We start from the raw sequence: 25034 nt of genomic DNA on the forward strand, positions 1-25034 counted from the left end.
CCTGGGGATACTGGTGTGCCACTCAGGTTCTTTTTTGTCCCTACATAATCAAATAAGCAGATGTGGCAGATAGACAATGTGTACAGAAAAATGTAAGGCTATATGGACAACAAGTTATCAGTCTGTACGTATCCAAGACAAGTCTAACTAAGGCACAAAAAGCATTCAAAAAGTGAAGTGAGGATTAAGGTCATACCACTAGGGTAGGAAACTTTTTTCTATCTAAAATTAGATTTAAATTACATATTAGTTGAGGTAAAGGAAATTCAAAGAATGAAAAGGCAATTTTTATTAAGTCCTGACTCCATTCAAGGCACTATTCTAAACAATGGGGATACAAAAACAAAAGCAAGACAGTTCATGCCCTCAAAGACCTTACTTTATAATGCAGAGCAACACATTGGTCACAAGTCATAAGTACAAGTAAACGGAAAAGATATAGGAGAAAGAGAAAAGGATAGAGAATGGCTAAAAAAAGAGAGAAAGGAAAGAATAAGAGGAAAAAGACAAAGTTAAAATAGGGAACTGGGGAAGGGGAATATATCTGAAAGACATGCTAAATAAGTTCTGAGCCACTCCTCAAAATCAAAATAGCTTTATCTATAGCATTACTGCCTTTTTCACCTGACCTTAAAAATACCAGTTAACCACTGCTTACAGCTCTTCAACTATTCCTTATGTTTTAAGCTTTCAGAAATTAAATGGTATTTCTCAGGCAGACATCAGTCTGGGCCAAATTTTTCCTTATCCAAAAAAAGTTTTAACCACTAAAAAGACCTCACACCCTTCCACCTTACAAGTTTCCAGCCTGTCCACCTAGGTTGCAGTAAGAGAATTGACACATTTTATCAGTGACAGCACAGTATGAGTTGCAAGAAGAATATTCCCTGGGCTAGCAGCTATAACTGCAACAATATTACCTAAAGTGTGTGAAATTAAACTAACTCATCCAAAACTAACTTTAGCCAGAAGGTTGCTATCCTCTGGTACAGATGGAACATTACCATTCAGACACATTCCCATTACAATCCCATCCCTTTCCTCCCCTTCTCTCAATGAAAGAAAAAAAAAAACTGTCTATACCTGATGTCTCCACTTGCTCATTACCCACATCTTCCCTTTATACCTAGGCTTTCAACACCACCACTCTACTGAAACTGTTCTAAGGCCACCAGTGGCTTCCTATTCACCAAATCCAGTGACATTTCTTTCAGTTATCATCCTCTTTGACCTCCACAGATTTTGACTATGTTGAGAACCCCCTCCCTTATGTAGTCTCTCTCTTCCACTGGCTGAAGATGCCGTTCCTTCAAAGTTGTTCTCTTTGCCCTCTTCCCAACACCTTCTAGTATATTCTACAAGTTTCTGGGTTTGGCTGTCTTCTCTCCCTTAGCAACATAATTCATTCCATGGCTTCAAAATACTTCCTTTATGCAACTGAATTCAAAACCTGTCACTAGTCCTGACCTCTGTTTTTGAGGTTTGAATTTAGATCTCTGGCTGCCTACAGGGCATCTCCACCTGGGTATTCTTCAAACACCTCAAACTCAACGTGTCCAAAAGTGAACTTAACTTTTCCCCTAAACTTGTTCCTCCTCCTGACTTCGCTATTTCTGCCTGTGGCACCACCATTAACTTGGTCTTCCATTTTGGCAATCTTTTGCTAGCTTTGACTCTTCCCCCTCCTTTATCCCTCATATCCAATCAATCATTCACCAAGACTACTCCAGTTCAGGTCATACCTGCCTAAACCATCTCCTTAGGGGGTCTTCCTAATCTGCACTCTCTCTCCTTTATGCTGCTGACAGTATAATCTTTTCAACACATAGATCTGGTTGTATCTTGCTTTCTTTCAAAATTCTCTAATAGTTCCTTATTAATTATCAAGTAAAGGTCATTTTTCTTTGCTTAGCATTCAAGGCTCTCCACAACAACTTGGTATCATCCCAGCTTTTTCTCATATACCGCCTCCGTATACTCTACACCAGGGGTGAGGAACCACACTCTAAGCAAATTAGATAATCATTTAATCTCCCAACACTGAATTCTCATGCTTCCACTCAGGCTGTGTACCCAAAATGCCCTCCTTTTTTTTACCTGTTGAATACCTATCCATCCTGTAAAGCCCAAGTCAAATGCCTCCTCTTACAGGATGTTCTCTGATCTCCCTCACTGCAAAAAACTTTCCTTCTCTCTCCTCCCCACCTCACACAGAACTTTATCTTGTCACTGTAACATACTTCTCAGGTAATACTGGGTTACTGTGTTCAACTGAAAATAGTAAGAAATTAATATTTCTTTAGTCTAAAAGAACTCTTTCCAGAGTTTTTTTCCTAAAAATGTATAGAAAGCCAAGAATAGGCCTTAAGACAAATGCATTAAGGATGATAATCAAGCTTAACTCTTATCTAATTAGGATCACTGCCTCACTTAGAGATTTGGGGACCCACATAAGGGTAGTGTGTCCTCTTTTGCCTTCAAGGTTAAGATACCAGTAAAAACCTCTTTAATCTGTAAGAGAGGTGGCCAAGGTAGAGATAGAGAGCTTGGCCTAAAGTCAGGAAGATCTGAGTTCCAATCTAGCCTCAGATACTTACTAGCTAGGTAACCCAGAGCAAGTCATTTAACCCTGTTTGCCTCAGTTTACTATCTGTAAGAGAAGGAAATGGGAAACCACTCCACTATCTTTGTCAAGAAAATCCCAAATGGGGGTCAAGAAGAGTTGGACGTGACTGAACAAGGAAGAAACTAAGTAGTGATTACTGTTTTGGAATATTAACATGAAATTATAATTTAAGATATTATAACCTTTTCCTTGTTGATTCCTATAAATAGTACTGATGAGGTCTGGGTTGGCTGGGAACCCCGAAATATCAGGGTACAGGGCAGCGTCAGCCTGGAATAAATTCACACATTCAAACCTTGTTCCAGTCAAACGAGGTTTATTAGTAAGACCAATAGAATAGGGCAGGGTACCCAGTGAACCTTCAACTAAATGGGGGTAAGACTGATGTTTATATACAAAGACAGTGAATGGATCTGGACGGGATTAAGAAGTGGTTAACAGTGGGGTGGGCCAAGAGAGACAGTGAAAGGAATGTCAGATAAGTTAATTAGGTGATCTAGATAGGCTGGAGTGGGCCAGTTGCCTTGGGTGGAGCTCCAGTAATCTGGGCTGCTGAAAAGTATGGGAAAATTCAGGGACTGGGTTGCTTTCAAAGACATGGTCTTTTCCTTTTAAGGGTCCAGGTCCCATAACCCCATCAGTACCTCAAATTGTCTTGGAATAAGAGGGCATGGGGAACGATTCCACTTTGGACATTTAAGTTAGAAGCTTGATTATTCTTGGCAGTCTTGTGCCTAAAAGGAAGTGTTACAATATTTAATATTTTTTAACACTATTATAGTTAAGGTGTTTTGGTCTATCTACCAATTGGACCAGGATCAATTTAGCAGAACCTTGAAGAATGAGAAAGTACATTCTATGGAGAAAGTACTGCTAGAGCAAGGTTGTGGCAGCCAGGAAAGCCAAGTGACAAGTAGTGAGATAAGCCTGGAAAGGTGAGTTAGAGTCAGATTGTAGATGGCTTTGAATAAGAAGCTGAATTTACAATTTACTCAGGAGGTAACAAGGACACACTGAGGGTTTCTGAGCAGGAGAATGATGGTATCAGACCTGTGCACCATTTTACTGGCATCACAGAATTTAGAAACGAAAGGGAACCTGGAATCATCTCATCTAACTAGATGAGGAAAATGAGGCTGAGAGAAGTTAAATGACAAACTGAACAGCACATAGGGAGCAGGAGCCACATAGCCAGTATTCGGACCCAGGTCCTCTAAATCCTGTTTTGTTTTGTTTTTTTCCATCATAGCACGCTATTCTAGCCCTATGATTATGATTACAACAGATTACTCTGGTCCTGATACGGAACTTTGGAGCCCATCACCATTGGCTTGGATATGTATGAGGGATTTTAAGAGATCAGTGAGCAAACTCACTAAGGCAAAAGGTAATGGGGGGGGGGGGGGTTCAGAGAGGAATGGAAAGATTTGAAAACTTAACAACAGCTGCATTTCACAACACAAAACTGAAAGTGAAATTTCTCTAAAGTGCCATTTTACAGCCAGGCTAAATAAAGAATACTTAAGTTTTATTTTCACTTTTCCAACAAGCTGACAAAACAGTTCAACTTTCCCGAATCTTCCTAACTATACATCTCCTAGAATGTTCATAACTTTTACTTTTCTTATGAAATGTAACAAATTCTTTGAGAGGAGGAATCTAACACTAGGAAGGGTTTTGGAACGTGACATTCACCTATCCACCTACAGAACAACAAACGAGGTAGTCAAAAGTCCAACAGAACCCCCTGTGGACTACAGATAAAGCCAAGACCACACGTCACATAGTTTTCATTACAAGTCTTTGATTTCAATTACAACTTCACCTTGTTGTGGTTTAAAGTATAATGAACTATGAACTTATAAACAACGGCTTAACTAAGTACCCAACCTGCCCGAAGTATCTGTGACGAGGTAGCAGTGACACACCTCCCCCCACCCCCTGCCTCCCCACCGGGGTCTCACAAAGAGACGAGGCCCTTCAACAGGTCAGCGCCTCGGCCACTCTCGCCCCTGTGCCGCCCACCCCACTTTGTCCTTACCCGGACAGAGCAGCCTTTCCTGGGGCTGCACGTAGGGCTCGCTCCCCACAGTGATCACCCTCCTCCACAGTACCAGGAGATTTGGGGGTAGAGGGAGAAGGGCAGACAACAGCCAGGATGAAAGGAAGAAAAAATGGACGCACCTCGCAGCCCAGGGCTGCCCCCTCCCCCCGTCGGGTGAGGAAGGGGGGAGGGGCCGGATCGCCCCGCCCCGCCTCCCGTGGCACTGTCAGCTTCCCCCGGAGTTACCTTTGCATCCCCAGCATGACGGTCCCAGAGTCCCTCACACATCCACTCCCCCGCAGCCCCCGGGGGGCAAAGAAATCCCGGGCGCCCCGCAGTCCCAAGAGGCTCCCAGGAGGGCGGGGCGCGGCCGACGTCGACCCCAAGGGAGGATAGGCTGACGGAAGGCACGGAAGCAGGCGGGCCAGCACCCGCCCCTCAGCCCCCCTAGCTCTGCCCGGCCCGGCCCGGGATGGGCCGAAGCCTCACTCACCTAAGCTGCGCTACGGTCAGAGCTCGCCAGCGTTCCGGAGAGTCCCCGGATGGAGCGGGTCGCTGTTTGTTTTCGTTCCGGGTGAAACCGGCTCCTCCTCCTTCTCCTCCCCCCGCCTCCCATCCCGCCTCTACGCACACAGCCTCGTGCCGCTGCCCAGCGGGGAGGGGGCGGGAGCAGAAGAGGAGGGGGAGGAGCCGAGACTTGGGCCGGCGGATGACGTCACTCGACTCTCCGTGCCCGCGCACCTCCCCTTGCCCCCCTCCCCTTGCCCCCCTCCCCTCGCTACTTCACTCCCCATCCCTCAGGAGCCAATAGACCCATCGAGGACCTGGAGGCTTCTCTTTTTACCCCCCTCTTCATTGTTCCCTGAGCCACCACTTTTTATGGGTCCCCGGGTCGCTTCCTCGAGCCTCAGTTTCCACATCTGTACAATGAGCTCCAGATGCCATGACTGTGTCGCTGCTTCAGGGCTCGCCTTCTACGAGATGCCTCTTCTTTAACGCTGCTGCGTCCCCTTGGTCGATCGTCTCCCGTCTGCCCTACGGCTGGCGCGGCTGTATACGCAGCTGCCTCACTCGAAGCTTGTTGCACCGTGTCCCCTCATTAGTTGGTGAGCTCCCCGAGGGCAGGAGCCAGGTTTGCCTTGGTGAGCCCGCTGGTGGCGCGGTGTAGAGAGCTCCGGGGCCGCGGTCCGGAGGTCCTGCGATGCAGCTTCATGCGCAAGCTGTGTGACCCTGGGTTAGTCACTTAACCCCCGTTTGACTTACGTTCCTCCTCCGAAATGGCGATGATAGCCCTACCTCCCAAGATTGTTATGAGGGTCAAGTGAGATAATATGTGTACTTTTTCTACAAGCCCCTGGCACGGCTGGTACTGGAAATGCTTATCCCTTTGCTCTCCGTCCGCATGACGTCCGGCACATAGTAGGCACTTAGTAAACGTTTCCCTTATGAAGTGAGTTCTGTGAGTGTTTCCCTTATGAAGTGAGTTCTGGCCCCTTACAGGGCAGTGCTTCCCATCCAGGAGACTCTGCCCCCAGCTGGGGCCCCTGATGAGTCACCTGCAGCTGCAAAGACTGGCTCCTGGCTAAACACCGGGCAAAGACCACTCGGGTTTCGTGGTTAGGAAAGTGGGGAAAAGGAAATGGTGGGATATGATCCACTTTCCCTTTACCTTCGGTTCAATTCAACAAGCATTTGGGGTGAATTTGCTACTTATGTGGGTGTTAAGAATATGAACCATTTAGAATTCGGCTCCCTTAAAGCTCAGCTAAATGCCCTCTGTAAGAGGAGGCTTCTCCCGATTGCCGCGTTATTGGCGCCCCCCTCCCCCAACAAATAACTTTGTATTTCTTCTGTATATACCCCATATCTCTACTGATCTATTAGCATCGTAAAATAACACCACCATCTCCAGTAGAATATAAGCTTCCAGGTCACTTTTGTTTTTGTAGTCTTTGGCTTAGTAGAATGCTCGGTACCTAACGTTTTGATGTTAAGTGGTTTCGGTCGTGTCCAACTCTTTATCACCCCATTTGGGGTTTTCTTGGCAGAGATGCCGGAGTGGTTTGCCATTTCTTTCTTTAGCTCATTTTACAGATTAGGAAACTGAGGCAAACAGGGTGAAGTGATTTGCCCAGGATCACCCAGCTAGTAAGTATCTGAGGGCGATTTGGTTTTACGAAGATAAATCTTCCAGAGTTCAGATCTGGAATCCTATCTACTTAGACACCCAGGTACCCTGGTACCTAATAAGTAGGTGCCTAAATGCTTTTTGGTGACAAAACAATCTCCTGCCTTCAAGGGGATTACATCCTACCAAAAGGGGTGGGGGGCGGGGGGGGGGGGGAGACGGCAGGGAATAACAAGTACATAGATGAGTACAAACTATGTATGAAATAAGTACAAAGTACTTTTTTTCCGGGGGAATACCAGAAGAATCAAGAAAGATTTCTTTAAAAAATATATTTTCCCCTAATTATATGTTAAAATAATTTTTAAACATTTTTTGGTAAAGTTTTGAGTTCCAAATTCTATCTAGACCTCCCCTGCCTTCCTGAGCTGCTATGCAATCCAGTATAGTTTATACATGTGCAATCATGTAAAACATTTCCATATTAGTCCTTTTGTACAAGAAGACTCAAAAAAGATGAATGGAAGAAAGAGTGAAAAATAGCATGCTTCAGTCTATATTCAGACAGTATCAGTTCTTTCTGTGGAGGTGGGTAGCATGCTTCATCATGAGTCCTTTGGGATCGTCTTGGACCATAGTATTGCTGGAGAACAACTAAGTCATTCACAGTTCTTCATTGCACAATAATCCTGTTACTGTGTACAACTTTCTTCTGGTTCTGCTCACTTCCCTTTGCATTAGTTCATGTAAGTCTAAGAAAGTCTTATAGGAAGTGGCCCTTGAGCTGAGGTTTGAAGCCCCATAGCTTAATGCCTTATCAATCAATTAATTTATTAAGGCCTTGTTTATGCCTTCTGTGAGTCTTCTCACTATTTTCCAACAGCTCCAACCTCCTGAGATCTCTCTCTATAACTTATATTCTACCTAAGAAAAGGATTTTCCATTGCTAGGTTCTGAGCCTTCACCTATCCTACCATTTCATTGACCAGAAGCTCACCAGGCTGATGCTACATCCTCCAGCTTTCAGGGCAGTAGGAATCAAGCCAAATCTCTCTGGTGATGACCTTCTAGACCCCCTCATCCACCACCTTTCCCTTACTGCTTTCATGCTTCCCCCAATCTTATCTGTGACTTCTACTATACCAAAACAAATTTATCTGCACCCCAGTTCCTCAGTACTTTCCCCTTCCCCCAGCGGAAAGTGATTTCTCTCCTCTAACTTCTCATGCATGACACTTTGTTTCGATCTCTCCTTTTTCACTTAACATAGTCTATGCCTATGCTAATCTGTACCTAAGGATCATGAGCAGCTAGGTGGCACAGTAGATAGAGTGCTGGACCTGGAGTCAGGAAGACCTGAGTTCAAATTTGACCTCAGATACTTACTAGCCAGGTGACCCTGGGCAAATCACTTCTCCTGTTTGCCCAAGTTTCCTCTTCTATAAAATGAGCTTCAGAAGGAAATGGCAAACCACTCCAGTATCTTTGCCAAGGAAACCCTAAATGGGGTCATGAAGAGTCAGACACAACTGAAGACGACTAAGAAACAACTTAAGAATCACAGGATTTGAATTGGAAGAGTCCTTAGACATCATTATCTAGTCCAATTCATTTTACGGAGAGAATAAGTAACAACTAAAATCACACAGGATTTTTATACCAGGGCTGGAATTAGAAACCAGCTCCTCAGTTTCCAAATCCGCTGATCTTTCTTTTTTCTGCCCACCCACCACTCATTTGATTATAAAGTCCTCGAAGGCAGGAACTATACCTAATTTCAGCTTTGTAACTCTAGTGTCTTTCTCACACATAGAAGTATGGAACAGAACGAAAGCGAATTATCTGCCTTTCCTATGTGTGACAATGGTACCATTCTGCACTACTAACAAATACTTATTGGGATCCTACTATGTATAAGGTATTATGTTAAGTGAAGCATGGGACTCAGAGAAATGGGTCTTCTAATCCGTTTGGGGAGGTAGCCCCTATAGCAGCAGGTACCCCCTAATTTCAGGGGCCCTGTCTTGGGGGATCCAGGAGTCTGAGTGGGACAAGTGTTTTAAGGGGATATGTTCTAACCTGTGATCAATGGATAGTGAGTTGTAAGGGAATTTAAGAGATTATCTAGTTAAACTTTCCTCCAACCCTACCCCCTCACTTTACAGATGAGGAAACTGAGAGTCAAAGAAAATAACTTGGGGACCACTATGGGGGAAAAGTGTCAGTCTGTATTAAAGTCCTGTTAAACTCTAGTACTATGTAGGTAACAAGAAAAAATCACTACAATGGAAAGCACTAAGTATTATGATGCTTTGAAGAAAGATTCAGTTCAGGCTCAGACTGTCTGGGAAGGCTTCATGTAGGGAGCTGGGATTTGAGCTGGGCTTTGAAGGATATATTATTTGATGTGTAGAGAAAGGGATGAAAAGCTAAATCCATTCTCTCTACCTTTTCAGATTCATTCGGTCTGACTCAAACACTTCTAAAAAGTGTTTCTCACCAGAGATCTTGACTTTACCAATCCTGTTATTGCCATGGGTATCTCAGGGGGCTCAGGTCTCAGAAGAGTGTACTTGTTCAGCACTCCCCATATATCTAGCTTCTGGAGAGAATCTAACAAATCTACTGTTTTATATTTTTTTATGAGACCTTCAGATCTTAGCATTTTCTGTGCTGAGTGAAATAGAGATTGTCTCATAAACAATGCCAATATTGTAAATCTACCCAGGACAAGGGAACCTACACATGGGAAAGAATTGAACCGTGCTGAATCTTTCTTTAGAAGATTTACCCAGAGTAAAACTTCTAGGGTAGGGACACAGAAACAGAAACTAACCACTTTAGGGGGTCCAGTATATAAGGTTGGACCCAGTTCTATGATAGCACAGTCTTTGAAAGAACTCTCTTTAATCTGGCATGGTCAAGGACTGGAGCTGATAAATTGAAAGTTACATGAATGAGATACTAATTTTTAAAGAATTAGAATATAATAGTGCATAAAATGATCAAATTGTACTAAGCTTACCTTAATTTACTTTAGTGATCCAAAAAGACACCAGGATTTTTCAGTGTCTCAAGATCTAGATTTGTTTGGTTTTTTTTTCCTTCCAATTATTTTGCTTTAATATGTTATTTGCTATTTTATGGGCTAGCCTTAGACCCATTGTTTCTAGAGAAAAAAAAATTCTTGCCTCAAATATAGCTGACTTAGAAATAAATCTTTGAACTACAACCTGTTTGTAAAGTGAGGAACTTTCTCTTGGGATCATTATTTTGAATATCCATTCTCATTGTGCCTATCTATCATTAAGTTCTATTCTTCTTCTGCAATAGCTTTGATTTGTCCTTTCTTTTCTAGTCTCTCTTACTATCCTACTCCAGGCCCTCCTGGATTATTGTAGTTCTCTTCTAGCTGGTCAGTGTGCCAAGTCTTTCCTCTCCCCTCCCCCAGCCCCCAATACTTTTGGCACACCGTCAGCAAATTGATGTTCTTGTAAGTGATTATTAGAAGCTGAACAAGTAAAAGCAGTCCACACCACTTTTGAAAGCACCAAGACCTGTTATCTCATCAGCACAGGGAGTTCCCAGTGAGGAATTCCTCTTACCAGTGCAAGTCAAAGCCTTCTCTAGAACTTGTCTTAAAGAATGACATAGAGCAGCCAGTCAATTTTGTACAAACAAGATGCATATAGGATAAATTGTAAATAATCAGCAGAGGGAAGTTAGTAGTATTAAGGAGGATCAGGAAAATTTTCTAGTAAAATGTTGAATTTTAGCTGGAACTTGAAGGAAGCTAGGGAAACCAGGAAATAGAGATGAGAAAGCAGAATATTCTAGGCATGGGGAACAGCCAGTGAAAATCCCCAGGGTTTGGAAATGAAGTATCTCTTGTGAACAAGCAGTAGCAAAGAGGCCAGTGTCATTGGATTACAGAGTATGTGTGGGGTAGCGAGTTTTAAGAAGACTTGGAAAGATAGCAAGGGGCCAAATTGTGAAAGGCTTTGAATGTCAGATTTTATATTTGATATAGTGGCTTAGGGAGCCGCTGGACTGTTCTGAAAAGGGGGTGGGGTTTGGGGTTTGATGTGTTCAGATCTGTGTTTAATGAAGGTAATTTGACAGCTGGAATGGGGAGAGACTTGAGGTAAGAAGACCAACCAGCAGGTTACTGAAATAGTCCAAGTATGAAGTGATAAGGGCCTGTCTCGGAGTGGGGTCAGTGTCAGAGAAGAGAAGGGGCACATGTGGGAGATATTAAGAAGCTAAAATCTACAGGCTTTGGCAATATATGAGAGGTAGTATGAAAGAGAATAAAGAATTGAGGATATCACCTAGGTTGTGAACCTGTGTGACTTGGAGGTACTATCATCACCTTTACAACGTCTCTCAAATATACTTCCTTCTCACCTCTCAAACTGGCACCACCCTGGTGCAGACGCTCTTCACCTCACCTCTGGATTATTGTAATATCCTGTTGGTGGGTCTGCTTGCCACAAGTCTCTCCCTACTCCAGTCCATCCTGCTTTTAACTGCTAAAGTGATTTTCCTAAAGCGAAGGTCCAACCCTGTCATCCCCATCCTCCATAAACTCCAGTGGCTCCCTATGACCTCCAAGATCAATACAAAATCTTTTATTTGGTGTTCAAAGCCCTTCGTAACCATTCTGATCTTTATATCTTACACCCCTCTACATACTCATCCTTTCAGTGATGTTGGCCTTCTTGCTGATCCACAAACAAAACATTCTGTCTCACAACTGACATTTTCTCTGGTTGTCTCCCATACCAGGAGTGCTCTGTCTCCTCTTTTCAGCTCCTAGTTTCCCTGGCTTCCTTCAAGTCCCAACTAAAATCCCACCATCTACAGGAAGCCTTTCCCAATCCCTCTTAATTCTAGTGCCTTCCCTCTGTGGATTATTTCCTATTTATCCTGCATATAGCTTGTTTGTAAATATTTTTTGCCAGTTGTCTTCCCCATCAGATTGTAAGTTCCTTGTGGGCAAGGACTGCCATTTGTTTGGTCTAGATATTAACTGCCAGAAGCATAAGGAGAAATTAAATTCATTCACTGCCAACTCACCCAGTAGCAGGATTTGAAAAGTTTGAGGGGGAGAGGAAGGAGAAGATAACACAGTGAGTAGAGAAATCTTTTTAGCCATCTTAGTGGGTTACTTCGAATCTCATTTAAAACTTTTATGCTTATCTAACTTTTCACATAGGTATAGCAAGTCTCCCTACCTGGACTGAAAGCTAAACTTCTTTGTATGGACCCTTCCCAACCCCCATCTTAAACAATGCCTAGCATAGTGCCTTGTTCATAAGAGTTCAGTACATACTTATTGATTTGATGCCAGGCACCCAGGCCTTCTGGAGCTCAAGAAAAGAGTGGGCAGGATGGCAGTCATTCTAGAAATTTTAAAATAGAAAACTATGAAAATTCTCACACAGGAAACACACAGCCACAATTCCCTGAATCAGCTCTCTATAATTATAGCACCTAATCACAGGCCAAAACACAGCAACACTCTTCTACATACAAAGATTGTTCAGCCTTGATGGGAGTATAAATTATTACTCATTGTGAGGGGGGATTTCCAGTATTCGGTGCCCTGATTGTTAAGGAAAGGCAAAATCCTGGCATAGGTCTTGGTTTTTTGCACAGAATACAGAGATCACAATAGAGTTATAACCTTTACTATTTTTATTTAATTAATATAACCCCAAATGCAATAACCAATTGCTGTTGAGCAGGAGAGAAGGGGAAAGTATTAACCTCTCTCTTCTAATTACTGACTGCCATCTCTCTAGCTTTTCCATCTCTTGTCAATATCCAATTTTAAAATTTTCTTCAGAGGTTTACATATCCTCATGGTTAGTACCTTGATTATTCTTATTTTAAGCTAAAGTTCACTGTTCGATTTACATTTTCTACCCCAAATTCCCCTATGCCATCCCTCTGACCCAGCTTGGCTGGTCACAGGAACCCTTGCTTGCCATAATACTTTTGCCTAGAATCCTCTCCTGCTTGCTTCTAATCTAAGACTTTTCTTTCCATCAAAGCACAGTTCAAATCTTACCTCCTCCATGAATCCTCCTTGTACCACCCAAAGTAACCCACCAAACCCCAGTAGGCTTTCCCTCCTCTTAATTCTTGAAGTGCTTATTGTCCATTTAGAACTTAGTCTATGAGAAGTGTGTTATCTTTTTGTAGATATGCCTGATCTCCCCAAGTCGATTATAAAAGTTAATGTCGTTTACTTCTTTTTAGCTCTAGTTAACTAGGAGAGGATATATGTGTAGCTGGTTGGTGTTCAATATATGTTAGGCATAGTTTGATTTAATGATCATTCAATATACGGTAGCCTGAAAATGTTATAAAGAAGGCAGACAAATTGGATTATGAGGGTGAAAGGCAGTAGTTGTTAGCAGTAGTTCTGAGGAAGGCACTACTAACTTCTCTCCCATTCTGTCTAAATCCAGAAAATAAAAGCAGGGAAAAGCAAGACTTCTTGGCCGGTGTTAGAGTATAGTCTATTTATTATACTGTTGGTTACAGAGCTGGTTGTCTTTGGAAGAGGTGTGAGCCAAGAGAGTGAAATCTGGCGAGGCAGTGAGGCTAGGGAAGTCTGGTGTCCCTGGTTGACTTTCCTTCTGTTTATTCCCTTGTGTTGTGTGTATCTGTCCCCAGGGAAACAATACTCCCTGTGTGCTTTATCATGCCATAGCTCTTTGATCTAGATACTGGGTACAAAAAACACTGAAAAAGTTGGGCAGAAATGTCACAAGATCAGCCACAGGTGACTTCTACATTTTCTGAGCCTTTCTTTAATCTCCCAGATATGTCTGGGTAAAGGGTCATGGGACCCTGATGTAAAAGTAAACTTAATGAAGCCCAGGCATGCACACCTCTCCTGATGAAGCCCAGAAAGTATCTGACTAGGGAAATCTGCAGCCTGGGTTTGAGGAGAGCCACTCCCCTCATGAAATCTGCACAACAGAGCCAGCTGTCAAAACATAGAGACAGGAGAGTAAAGTCACTCTGATCTGGAAAGGGGAACCAGCTGTAGCCACACAGCTGCAACAGGTGGTGAATCAGCTGATGCTCCTCAATCCTTTGTGAATGGGTGGAAACCGGTAAGTTTAGTGGCCGGCAAGAAATAACACCGATCCGGATTGCTGGGCAGTTTGCTATTATATTAAATACAGGGCACTCCACAGACCTGAGGAATGCAAGATTATGGGGACTGTAACATTAGGAGACTGCCCCCTATTGTTCTTCGTTTGTATGAATCACTGTGGTTTCTTTAGCACTTACTCAGTTGGTTTTGGATCCAGGGAAATGATTTGTGTGTCCCAAGGAGAACAGAAATCCCCCCAAAAAGATACCTTAAATTCCATGTCTATTTATGGGCAGTAGAAGGAACTTAACTCAGACTCATACACACCGATTCCCCAAACTCTTGGACAGGTATTCTTAACCTGGGGACAGATTCCCAGTAAGTCTGGGAACTTGAATAGGAAAACAAAATTTCATCTTATTACAGTATAACTACTTTCCTTTATTATCCTAAGTATTTTATTTTGTGCATTTTAAAACATTATTCTCAGAAGAGAACCGTAGACTTCACCAGATGGCCAAAGAGCTACACCATATGATAAAAGTTAAGAACCTTTGCTCTCAGGCTATTTAAATCTATCCTTCCCAGCTTTTCTCTTCATTTCTCTTCATTCCTCCTTGTCTTCCTACAATCTCTTTTCCTGTGTGGCAAATAAAGAGGAGCCTGGGACCTAGAACACAGTTCAATCTCTTCCCCACTCCCCAAAACACACATTCTCATTCCAAGTTGTTCTGTAACTGCTGAGGCTGAAATTCTAGCCTTAGCTCACACTGAATCTTCTCAGCCTCACCCAACTCATGGCCTGTCAATCTTATGAACATCAGTTGCAAGAACACTTCTCAGCCCCTTCTCAAACATGCCTGGGAGTTGTCAGCTGCAACAGTTTCTATGGTTCTGCTGCCTCCCACACACAGCTGTTTCTTTTCCCCTTAGACTCTTCCGGCTATCCCTTTTGAAAGACATGCTTTCACTCTTGGCCACTGGGTCTGAAATAGTGTCTCTGAAGTACCCCTTACGTATGAGGTACTATTTCTATGTGACAACCAAGGAAAAAGTAGAAACCCTCTCAAACCAAACTACACTCTCAAATCTAATCTGTGTGAGTACATGGACAGAGCCTTGGACTCTAAGACCCTGGTTCTAATCATTACTCTGTCACTAAACTAGCATTATGTCCTTGGGCAAATAAATCATTTTACTGTAGGTCTCAGTTATCTAATCTTCGAAGGATGAGATCGAAGACTATATCTTTTTAAAATTAAATTTCTTTTTTTTTAAATGAAGTTCTCTCCCTCACACCTTTCCTTCCCTCTCTTTTCTCCTGTTGAGAAAGCAAGAAAAACAAAACCCTTATTACAAACATGTATAGCTACATAAAACTAACTTCAGCATTAGCCATTTCTAAAAGGAAAAAAAAAATCAGGCTGTGTTCAGAGCCCTATCGGGAGGTGAGTAACACTTTTCATTCTGAGTCCTCTGTAGTTATGGCTGCTCATTGCATTGGTCAGAATTCTTGAGTCTTTCAAAATGATTGGTCTTTATTGGTTAAGTTGTTCTGCTTCTGGTCACTTCATCCTGCATCATAAACTACGTATAGTCAATCCTCAGTTTTCATGGGGACAGTGTTCTAATAGCCGCAAAGTAAAAACACTTGCATGTTGATACATTGAACCTATGGGAAATAATGGGTTAGGTTCCCTAGACCACCCAAAACTCAAATCTTTCGCTAGAGATTGCTGAAAATACACTTTTCTGCATACAATTCTTTATAACAAAACATTAATTCTGATGATATGTGTTTTTCCTAGCATAGCAACCATGAAATCACCCATAAAATACAAGGGAGAGTGGATAGGGAAGGGCAGGGGCTGCAGTGTCAGAAGATACCTTAGGTAAGAAAGGGAAAAGGGCAACCTGCCATCTTTAATCTCCCTTTTGGCTGGGTGGGTATACTGTTCCCAGATGAAAAGCATGTGCCTCAGGGTGAGTCCAGCTCTATCTGAACTCCAACCTCCACTGCTGAGTGGCTAGGCTAGAGACAGAGGCAAGGGAGAGGGGGACAGGCCAGACGATTGCTGGGCTGGCTGGCCAGAGGGTAGAGGTGACCGCCATCTCATTTACCCACAATCTTGGGCACTTTTCCATGTTTTCAGTTTCTTCATCATGCACTTGAGAGGTTACTTTAGCCCCTTCCAGAGTAGATTCACCAACACTTTTATGAATATTTTCCTCCTTTTTTTCTGATATAAACTTGTTTGCATCCTGCCTCTCATTTTTTTTTTCTCTACTGTGCATAGCTGGGAATGTGGGTTGCCAACCCGAAAGTGAAAGTGAAGTTACTAATAAAATCCCTTTAATGCTTCGAGTCATGAAAGTTAAAGACAGCAAGGTAGAGGAGTCACTGTATTTCTTAACCGTATTTAGGTGTGCAGTGGGTAGAACTGCAAGGCAGATTGTGACTGGAGTAGAGGGACGTTACAACAAAACTTTGGTAGCACAGGAGAGGTAGGCACCAAGGAAGAAATTCTGACAAGGGAGATCAGGGAAAGCTTCGTGGAGGAGGTGCCTTGGGTCTTGAGAGATGGATGAGATTTTAAAAACATAAAAGGCAAAAAGGAGGGAATTGTTTTGAGCAAAGGAGGAAGTGTTCACAAGATGGCAAACTGGCCAGTTTGGCTGGAATGGAAAATGGGTAAAGGGACATAGACTGGAAAGTTTGGTTGAAGCCAGAACATAGCACTGAGTGCCAGGTTAACAAAGTTGAACTTTATTCTGTAGACAAATAGGTAGTGCAGTGTATAGAATGCTGGGCTTCGAGTCAGGAAGATCTGAATTCAGATCCAGCCTCAGAAACTCATTGTGTGACCCTGGACAAGTCATGTAACCTCAATTGCCTCAGTTTCCCCATCTACAAAATGGGGATAATAATAGCCTCTACCTCCCAAGATTGTTGTGAGAATTAAGTGAAATCATAATTGTAAAGCACATAGCACAGTGCCTGGCATACAGTAAGCACTATACAAATGTTAACTCTTATTAATAAGTTATTATTAGTACTTAAGGTCCTTTCCAAGTCTAACATTTTAGGCTCCATAACCCAGTCTCTTCAGTTGCCCAGTCTTTTTTCTGATCAGAACATCAGGGACTATTCAATCACATATCTTGTAATATAACTGAAAATGCATTTTCTGTACTTTCCAAGCACAATTGGCTTTTCTAATGTTCATATCTTTTCAAGTTAGCTCAAAAAAATGTCAAATTAAAGTAAAGTTTATCAAACTGGATTGCGTAGTTGAATCTGGGGGAGTCAGAACCCTTCTCTTTTTTTTCTTTTCAGATCTGTACATTCTGGTGTTTCTGAGATAAAGACGCAAGTGAAGATCTGGGGTTTGTGGCCGTGGGGTGATTAATAATGTATGATGTGTGTACGGATGAAAAAATGAATTCACTTCATTAAGTATCTGCATCTGTAAGTGACTAGTACCCACTCGGCATTGAATTAGATGTTTTCTGCAAGGTATAAGAGAATTACAAGTGGCCCCTAACCTTTCACTGCTTCTCTTCTACCAGGCTTTAGCAACTTAGTCAATGCTGCTTTTGGGTAGGGCAGATTTAGAACCCCAAACTCCAGCCTTTCCTGTCAATCAATCCCGGGCTCCAGCTGCAATGGACTGAGATAGGGATTAGAATGGTTTGTTGACTAGTGATAGAAAATCTTGGTAGCTATAAAGAAGAGCTGGGAAGGATCTACGGAGAATAATAGACCAAGAGGTAATCCATTACCTAGACATCAGCTAAAGTGGCAGAGGTATCAATAGCAGGTAACAAAATTCTGAGAGGTTATTGAGTAAACCATATAATTTGTTGAACTTTTACAATATTCTGTGGGCTGATATCTTTTCAAGGTAGTTCTTATGAATCTGCTGACGTTCATTCAACACTCCCTACTTCAGACTAAAACCTCTCACTTCTCTGTGTCTTTCCTCTTTCTCTACGTTGTTTCTTCACAAGGTAACAGGAAATATGCAGGACAGGAAGTCTGCTTTTTGCCAATTCTATTTAACTCAACAAACAAGTTGAAGTGTGAGACAGCATACTAGTCACAGGGAATACAAAGATAAAGTGGTACAGTCCTTGTCTTGAAAGAGTTTACATTCTCAGGGTCAGGATAGGACAGGCAAAGGAGAAAAATTCAAAGTGATCTAAGAAATTTAGAGGAAAGAGAGAGCCCTTTAACTGATTGGGGAATGGGGAATGGGGTGGAGTACAGATCAGTAAAGGTTTCGAGTAGGAGGTGACGTATAAGCTATGCCTTGAATGAAAATAAAGATTTTGAGAGAGAGATAAGAGATGAAATATACAGGGTGTTCCTAAAGTCTGGACACATAGGCAAAAATGCATATTTTCAAGAAATGAATGAAATTTTCAACATTTTATTTAATTGGAATATTAACAAATAACATCTTCAATATGATTTCCCTCATGTGTGATGCAAAGATTGATATGCTTTGCAAGATTCATGTGAACTCGATGCAGTAACTCCACATTGCCATCAATTTTAGCACATTCACTCTTTATATGTTCAATCAAGTGTGTTGCATCTGTGACTTTCATTGAGTACAAAGAAGTCAAGGGGGCTACGCTCTGTTCATATTCTAATTAAAAAAGATGTTGAAAATTTCGTTCATTTCATTTCTTGAAAATACGCATTTTGTCCATACTTTAGGAACACCCTGTAGAATCTGGGAAACATAGTAACCTAGTTTGGCAGAAACACAGAGTGCATGAAAGGGAACACTATGAAATGCCTGAGAAGGCCAGTTATACCTAGATTGTGAAGGGCTTTAGGCAGCAAACTAAGGAATTTGTGTTTTATTCTAGAGTCCATAAGAAGTCAGTGAAAGTTTTTCAAGCAGGGGAATGACATGGTCAGATGTGTGCTTTAAGAAGGATGTGCAGATGGACTGGGGAGGAGGAAAGAATGAAAGCAGGAAAAGCCAATTAGACTATTTCAGTAGACCAGAAGGCATGTGAAGAGAACCCAAACTAGGGTGATAATGATGTGACTAGAGGAAAGGACTCATGTGAGAACTGTTGTGGAGGCAGAATTGACAGCACTACACCGCTTCAGATTTTACTGAACTACTTACTGGTAATATGTAAAAAAATAACCATATTTCAGTGCTTCCTTTTTCTATGTCCATTTCCAGTTACCACGGCAACCTTGGATTAATTCTTCACTCTTCCTTCTCTTTCAACCCATCAGTTGCCAATTGTTCTAGATTCCAACCTGACAATAAGTGGGGCTTGGGAGAAGTGACTGACCCCTGTTGAGAGCTGAGGTGAATTCCTGGAGTTTATCTCAGCTGTCAACAATTGTCAATCGCTTCTCACAGGAGATGGAAAGCAAAGAGCAACAAGGAATATCAAACCCAAGCCTCTTGCTGGACCCACGTGCAGGTCAGTATTTTAAGTCACAGAGAGGACTTAGAGTGCAGGACTGTGGGGAAGGTTATTTTCAGACCTGGGATATGAATCTTTTTTTTGTGGCCAACAATTTGTAAAGTGTACCGTTTTATGTTTTGAGCTTCGCAAACCATTTTATAAAGGGAATTGATGTCTAGCCTTGGGAGAGTGTCAGATAGTGAGAGTCTCAGGGCCCACGCTGGTGGGGACAATGAGCCAGAAAAATAAAATGTCCCTGAAGGAGATAATAAATGAATAACACTTCTCTTTTCCATTGTTTCTGCCTAATATTGAGCAGTTGTGCTTGTAGCTTTGAATAAACCGAGGTGGGAAATAGTGAAAGAGACAAATGTTAGATTGGCCTTTACTATTTTAAAATTATTTTTCAGGAGAAGAAAAAACTCATCGTAACCACCATCAAACATGTAAACATTAGCTACTTTCAATTTCACTTTGAGGCCAGTGAAATGATTTCGAAACCTTCTCCTTATAGCTACAGGGAGATATATTGGAAAAATTTTCAAGTGCCATTTCTACAAACATTTATTAAGCACCTATTGCATAGGAAGCACTATGTTAAGAGGAGGATAAAGGGAGAGAAAGGTTTTCCCAGTGGTTGGAACGTATCACGAAATGAAAGGGACACTGCTGACACAGTATACTTAAGAAAGGCCCTAATGAGGGGTAGATAGGAAGAGAACAGTGACTCCGCTTTTTCCTTTTTGTTTTAGCTCCAATTCATTTATATGTGAAGCCAGATTGGGGTTTGGGAATGTCTAACCCTAAGAGACATAGATATTTGGAGGAGAGAAGTCTGGACTCTCAGCTAAAATGTAAGAGTAAAAAGGCTTCATCTTAGCATGGGGGCTTTCTGCCTGACTTTTATTTTTAGCTGGGTGGGGCAGCTATATATCTTATCAAGTCCTTATTAAGAAGTGCTAGTTCCTTTAGGCTAATAGCTCTTCCAGACAGCTTTGTAGACATTCTCAGCATCCTTTCTAGTTTAACATACAAATAAATTTAAACCGAAGAGAAAATAAGCAAAAGAGGTAAGATCATTTTTGTCTTCCTACATTCCTGCTTTTGTTATGGATACCTACAAGGAGCAAAACCTGTAGCTTTGGGACTAATTTTAGCCTCAGAAAAGCCTTGCTGTCTCTCTATAGGAATATGAGGCATCAGAAAACAATTATTCTAGGGAAGCAGGCATTGTGGCCTTTGACACCAGACAAACCTCAGCTCTCTGTCATCTTCACTGGAGTGGTGGAGGTGGGGCTCTCAGAAACTCCCTTCTCCCTGTGGCTCCTAGCAGAATGTAAAATACAAAAGGACAATTTTTAGTTATCAAAACATGTGGTCTTATTTTTGATTTGATTTTTTTGGTCAATCATTAAATAACAGGAGGATGTGGCTACACCTGCAACCATTCACAACCACCTTTTAAATGTTGTTTTGCTTACCTGTTGTATATGAGTTTTTTGTTGTTTAATATATCATGTTTATTCCCTGATTTATTTTGTTTGGGGAAAATAAATAATTTAAAAAAAAAACTCCCAAAGCTCTGAGCCCTACTAATTATTCTAAACTCTAAGACAACTAAAATTATTACTTTTATGAAACCCATCCATTAAAATGTATTGATATCAAGACTAATCTCTGGTAAAAGGATACAGATAGAAGATATATGCCTCTCAGTTCCACTGCTTCCCTTGTTCCCACAGACCTATCCTGATCCTGGCAGATAGTAGGCACTAAATAAATGTTTTAGACTTTGAGAAGTGTTGTAACACAAACCAGCTCCAGGAAATACCAGTCATATTCAAGACCACTCATTTGGAATGCCCTTTGACCATTGAACCTAACATAATTTTATTCTAAGGAGTAAGCAAAGAGACCTTGTATCTCGTGGAGCCATCCCACAATATCTTTGAGGTTGATGTACCCTGATTCTAGGTTATGATATGGGGAGATTTGAGGCCTGCTTCCAGCCATGTGTGATAAAGGCTAAAGGCCTTGCACTTTGAAATGGTGAAAGGCCCCTTATTATGAGTGGAATTGGAAGAGCTGATAGTGGATATATGAAAAGTAGTAACTGCCTGCTCAGTATCTCTTTACTTCCGACTGCAGATCCTGTCAGGATTATTTCAAGTAGCTTCCCAAGAGGGAGTTGTGAAAAGGGGCAAAAAGTTTGCCTTAATCTCTACCCCATCCTTGATGCAGCCATAAGCACATAGCATTTAAGGCCTAGATCCTGCCTAGCTAAGGCTGAGCCTGGGTTTAGGTTACCTCTTTTGTGTTTCTTCTTTCCTTATCTTAGGTGAATGAGTACCTACCCTGAGATGGCTATATCTAGTCTTGGAGATGACTTTGTGAGTTTGAGAGGTACAGAGGACCTGAGTCCCATCAAGCTAGAGCTGTACAGCAGCAAGAGAGAAGTCCCTGGCAACTCCTCTAGGGCTCTTGGAAAAAATTGCTACCAATAATAGGATTGCCTCAGGCCTGACCATTTTACCAGTAGAATTGTTTGGATGGTGCAGAGCTGAGGTAAAATGTAAAATGCCTAATTAACAGTCCTGTAAGCTGCACTATGTTCTGGAGAAATTTAAATATCAACCTCCCAGTAGATTGTAACAATAGTTATAAATCAGACTACTTGATCCTGTATTAAGTCATTCTGTTAATGTACACTATGGGTTTAGCCAGTCCCCAAGTCAGTTGTCAATCACCTACATGGTAAGCAGAAAGTCTCAGCCACTTAAATTCAAGGGCATTTAAATTCAAGGTGACTCATGTTAAGCCCCTTATAGCCCCAGTCTCCTGCAATGCGAGCAGGAAGTCCCAATCTCAAGGAAAGAAGGAGTCCCCCAGACCTCTATGCCAGTGAGCAAATCCCATATCCCTCCAACTTATTCCCTCTTTTGCACATATGCCCTCAAGTTTCCTGGTTCAGAGAAATAGGGATCATCAGAAACTACCAGGTTTTCTCTCTCTGATTCATCACTATCTTTTTTTATTGGAGAGGGGATTTTATTTTATTTTTTAATATATCTTATTTTCCCCCCAATTACATGTTATAATAATTTTAACATCTATTTCTTTTTCTAACTCTTTTACGCTTTGAGTTCCATGTTCTATCCCTCCCTCCATTCCCTTCCTCCTCCCTAAGACAGTGAGCAATCAGATATATGTTATACATGTGCAATCATGTAAAACATTTCCATATTAGACATTTTGTACAAGAAGACTCGAATAGTAATCATGATCTCAGACAAAGTTAAGGTTAAAATAGATTTAATCAAAAGGGAAAAATAATGAAAGTACACTATGTGTCAGCTATAGTCATCAACATTGTTTTGGACTATTTAAAACAACTAGACAGTATAAGGTTGGAATATTGGTGTGGTATAGGAAATGATAAGTTGGTGAATTTGGAAAAATATGGAAAGACTTGGACTTGTAAAGGAAGAGGTTATCCACTCTCAGAGAAACAGAGGACCAATAAGTATAGCGTGGTCTTACATAGATATATATGAATGTATATGTCTATATATGAGCATGATTATAGATATCTAAGTATATATATGTAAGTATATGTACATACAGGTATATGTATGAGTATGTATATATGTATATTTGATGTGTGTATGTCTATATATATCTTTGTATGTATATGTATATATATCCATGCTTAATTGTAGCTTTTGGGAGTGGGGTGGGAATAAAGAGTAAAGTAAAAAGTGCACAGCAGAGAACAAAAGAAAACTTACAAGGAAGCAAAGAAAAAATGGACAGCTCTCAACACAATGTGTAGTATTTATTATATAGGCTTTCTTGAAACAGAAATTTATTGCTGTGTATTTTGGATCCTCTGTCACATTCTGCTGTGTATATGACAATGCTTTCCCCCTCCATTTCTCATTTTGTATTATTTTAGTTTTGGTATTTGAGTTTGTTTCTTTTTTCTTTTCTTATTTTGTATTCAAGTTTAAAATTTAAAAAAATTTAAAAAAAGACTCAAAAGAAAAAAAGTGAAAAACAGTGTGCTTCAGTCTGTATTCAAACAATATCAGTTCTCTCTCTGGAGGCAGATAGTCTGCTTTGTCATTACTTCTTTGGGATTGTCTTGGATCTTTGTATTGCTGAGAATAGCTAAGTCATTCACAATTCTTCATCAAATAGTATTGCTGTTACTATGTATAACATTCTCCTGGTTCTGTTCACTTCACTTCGTATCAGTTCATGTAAGTCTTTCCAGGTTTTTCTGAGATCATCCTGCTTATAGCACAATAATTGAACCATCTCTGTCTTGATCCCAGGCTCAGGGGAAAGCAATAATAATTTAAACAGATAAGAGCACTGGGTGGGCACAGGTTACATGTAAAATGAGTGAGGTGGATTAAGGTCCCTTCCTGCACTAAATTGTATAATCTTGTGTAACAGAGATGATAGAGGTGATTCCACAGCTTGGCCACTCCAGTGGGCAACAGGCTCAGTTACATATAAATGATAGATCACAGTTTAAAGAGTTATCCTTCTCAGGGTTTGCAGGTAAGCAGAAGTTAAAGCTTTAAGCCAAGATAATAATAATAATAGTAGTAACAATAATACAGTTCTAAGGTATTAACCACTTGGAAGCTCAAGGGAAGTATTTGTGGACCAGCAGGACCTTCCTTGAAATCACATGAATTCCCATGGCCAGCCAGGGTTCTAAAAAACCAAGGGAGGCAATGGTGAAGAGATATTTAGACCAGGTAAAGAGGGTAGGATGTGAAGAGGTCATATGTTCACATGCTCAGCTAACTGCAGAAGCCTACAGCCTGGAGACAAGGATGATTGGGCAAGTCGAGACTGGCCAGCTAAAATCAACTATGAGTCATTTTCTAAAATTCTCCTCAAAGTCCAGCTCGTAACTGCTCCTTGGGAAGTCCCAGATATTTCACCCACACCCTGTCATTTGCAGGAAAATCAAAAGAATTGATTTTTTTTTGGTTATTGAAATAATAGCCTCAAATGTAACAACAGAGCTTATTGCTTTACGCTTAGTCATGTAGCTTATTACCATGTTTTTACAGTTGCTGTTAGCTATATAATGTGTCAAGAGAACTAAAATATAGTTCAACCAAAAAACTACCTGTTAGTTTTCACTTCCCTAGGAAGAATTAATAAAATGCAGTCTCACTCCCTACATATACAAGGATTTGGGGGAGTGGAGGTTTTGGGGGTTTTTGTTGTTCTTTGGTTCTTTTTATTTGGAGAGGGAGAAAGGGGAGTGGAGGAAAAAGGGGAAAGGGAGACGGAGAAGGATGGGGTAAAGAAAGAGAAAGGAGACATCTAGACTCATTAGGTTCATGGTCATACTGTATAGCCCTGGGGACCCCCTACATATAGGCCCCCAGAAAGCTATTCCATGTTTAAGGTATTTTGTGGATCAGCAGCCACTCTTAACCACAGTTTATGAGGCCCCATTGCTGTGTTTCTTTTACTAACTAGACCAACTAGGGTCAATTAGTTTAAAGCAAAGACATTTATTCAAAGAGCATAGCAAAACAAGTGAAAGATTCATACCCCCTCCACCACACACAAACCCAAATACACAAAGTCAGTCACCCACAGGTGTACCACCAGCGAGGGTGGGTACATCTACAGGGAACTT

The 25034-nt window shown here is 41.4% G+C and overlaps 1 protein-coding gene across 3 annotated transcripts in view; it reads right to left on the bottom strand.

Annotated features, from left to right (window-relative positions):
- NUB1 (negative regulator of ubiquitin like proteins 1) overlaps window positions 1–5315 on the bottom strand; it is a 40164-nt gene extending 34849 nt beyond the window's left edge. Inside the window, exon 1 of one of the 3 annotated variants that reach the window (XM_036759966.1) lies at window positions 5164–5315. Coding sequence is in view for 1 of the 3 variants with exons in the window: in XM_036759965.1 (XP_036615860.1) it covers window positions 4917–4933 (17 nt within the window). In the remaining 2 variants the exon portion in view is untranslated. Of the gene's footprint in view, window positions 1–4667; window positions 4834–4916 lie in introns of those variants that run through there. The other 2 variants (XM_036759965.1, XM_036759967.1) reach the window with 2 other exon arrangements.
- Between the last annotated feature and the right edge of the window lie 19719 nt (window positions 5316–25034).

The sequence above is a fragment of the Trichosurus vulpecula genome, chromosome 5, assembly GCF_011100635.1.
Source record: "Trichosurus vulpecula isolate mTriVul1 chromosome 5, mTriVul1.pri, whole genome shotgun sequence".
Lineage (NCBI taxonomy): Eukaryota > Metazoa > Chordata > Mammalia > Diprotodontia > Phalangeridae > Trichosurus > Trichosurus vulpecula.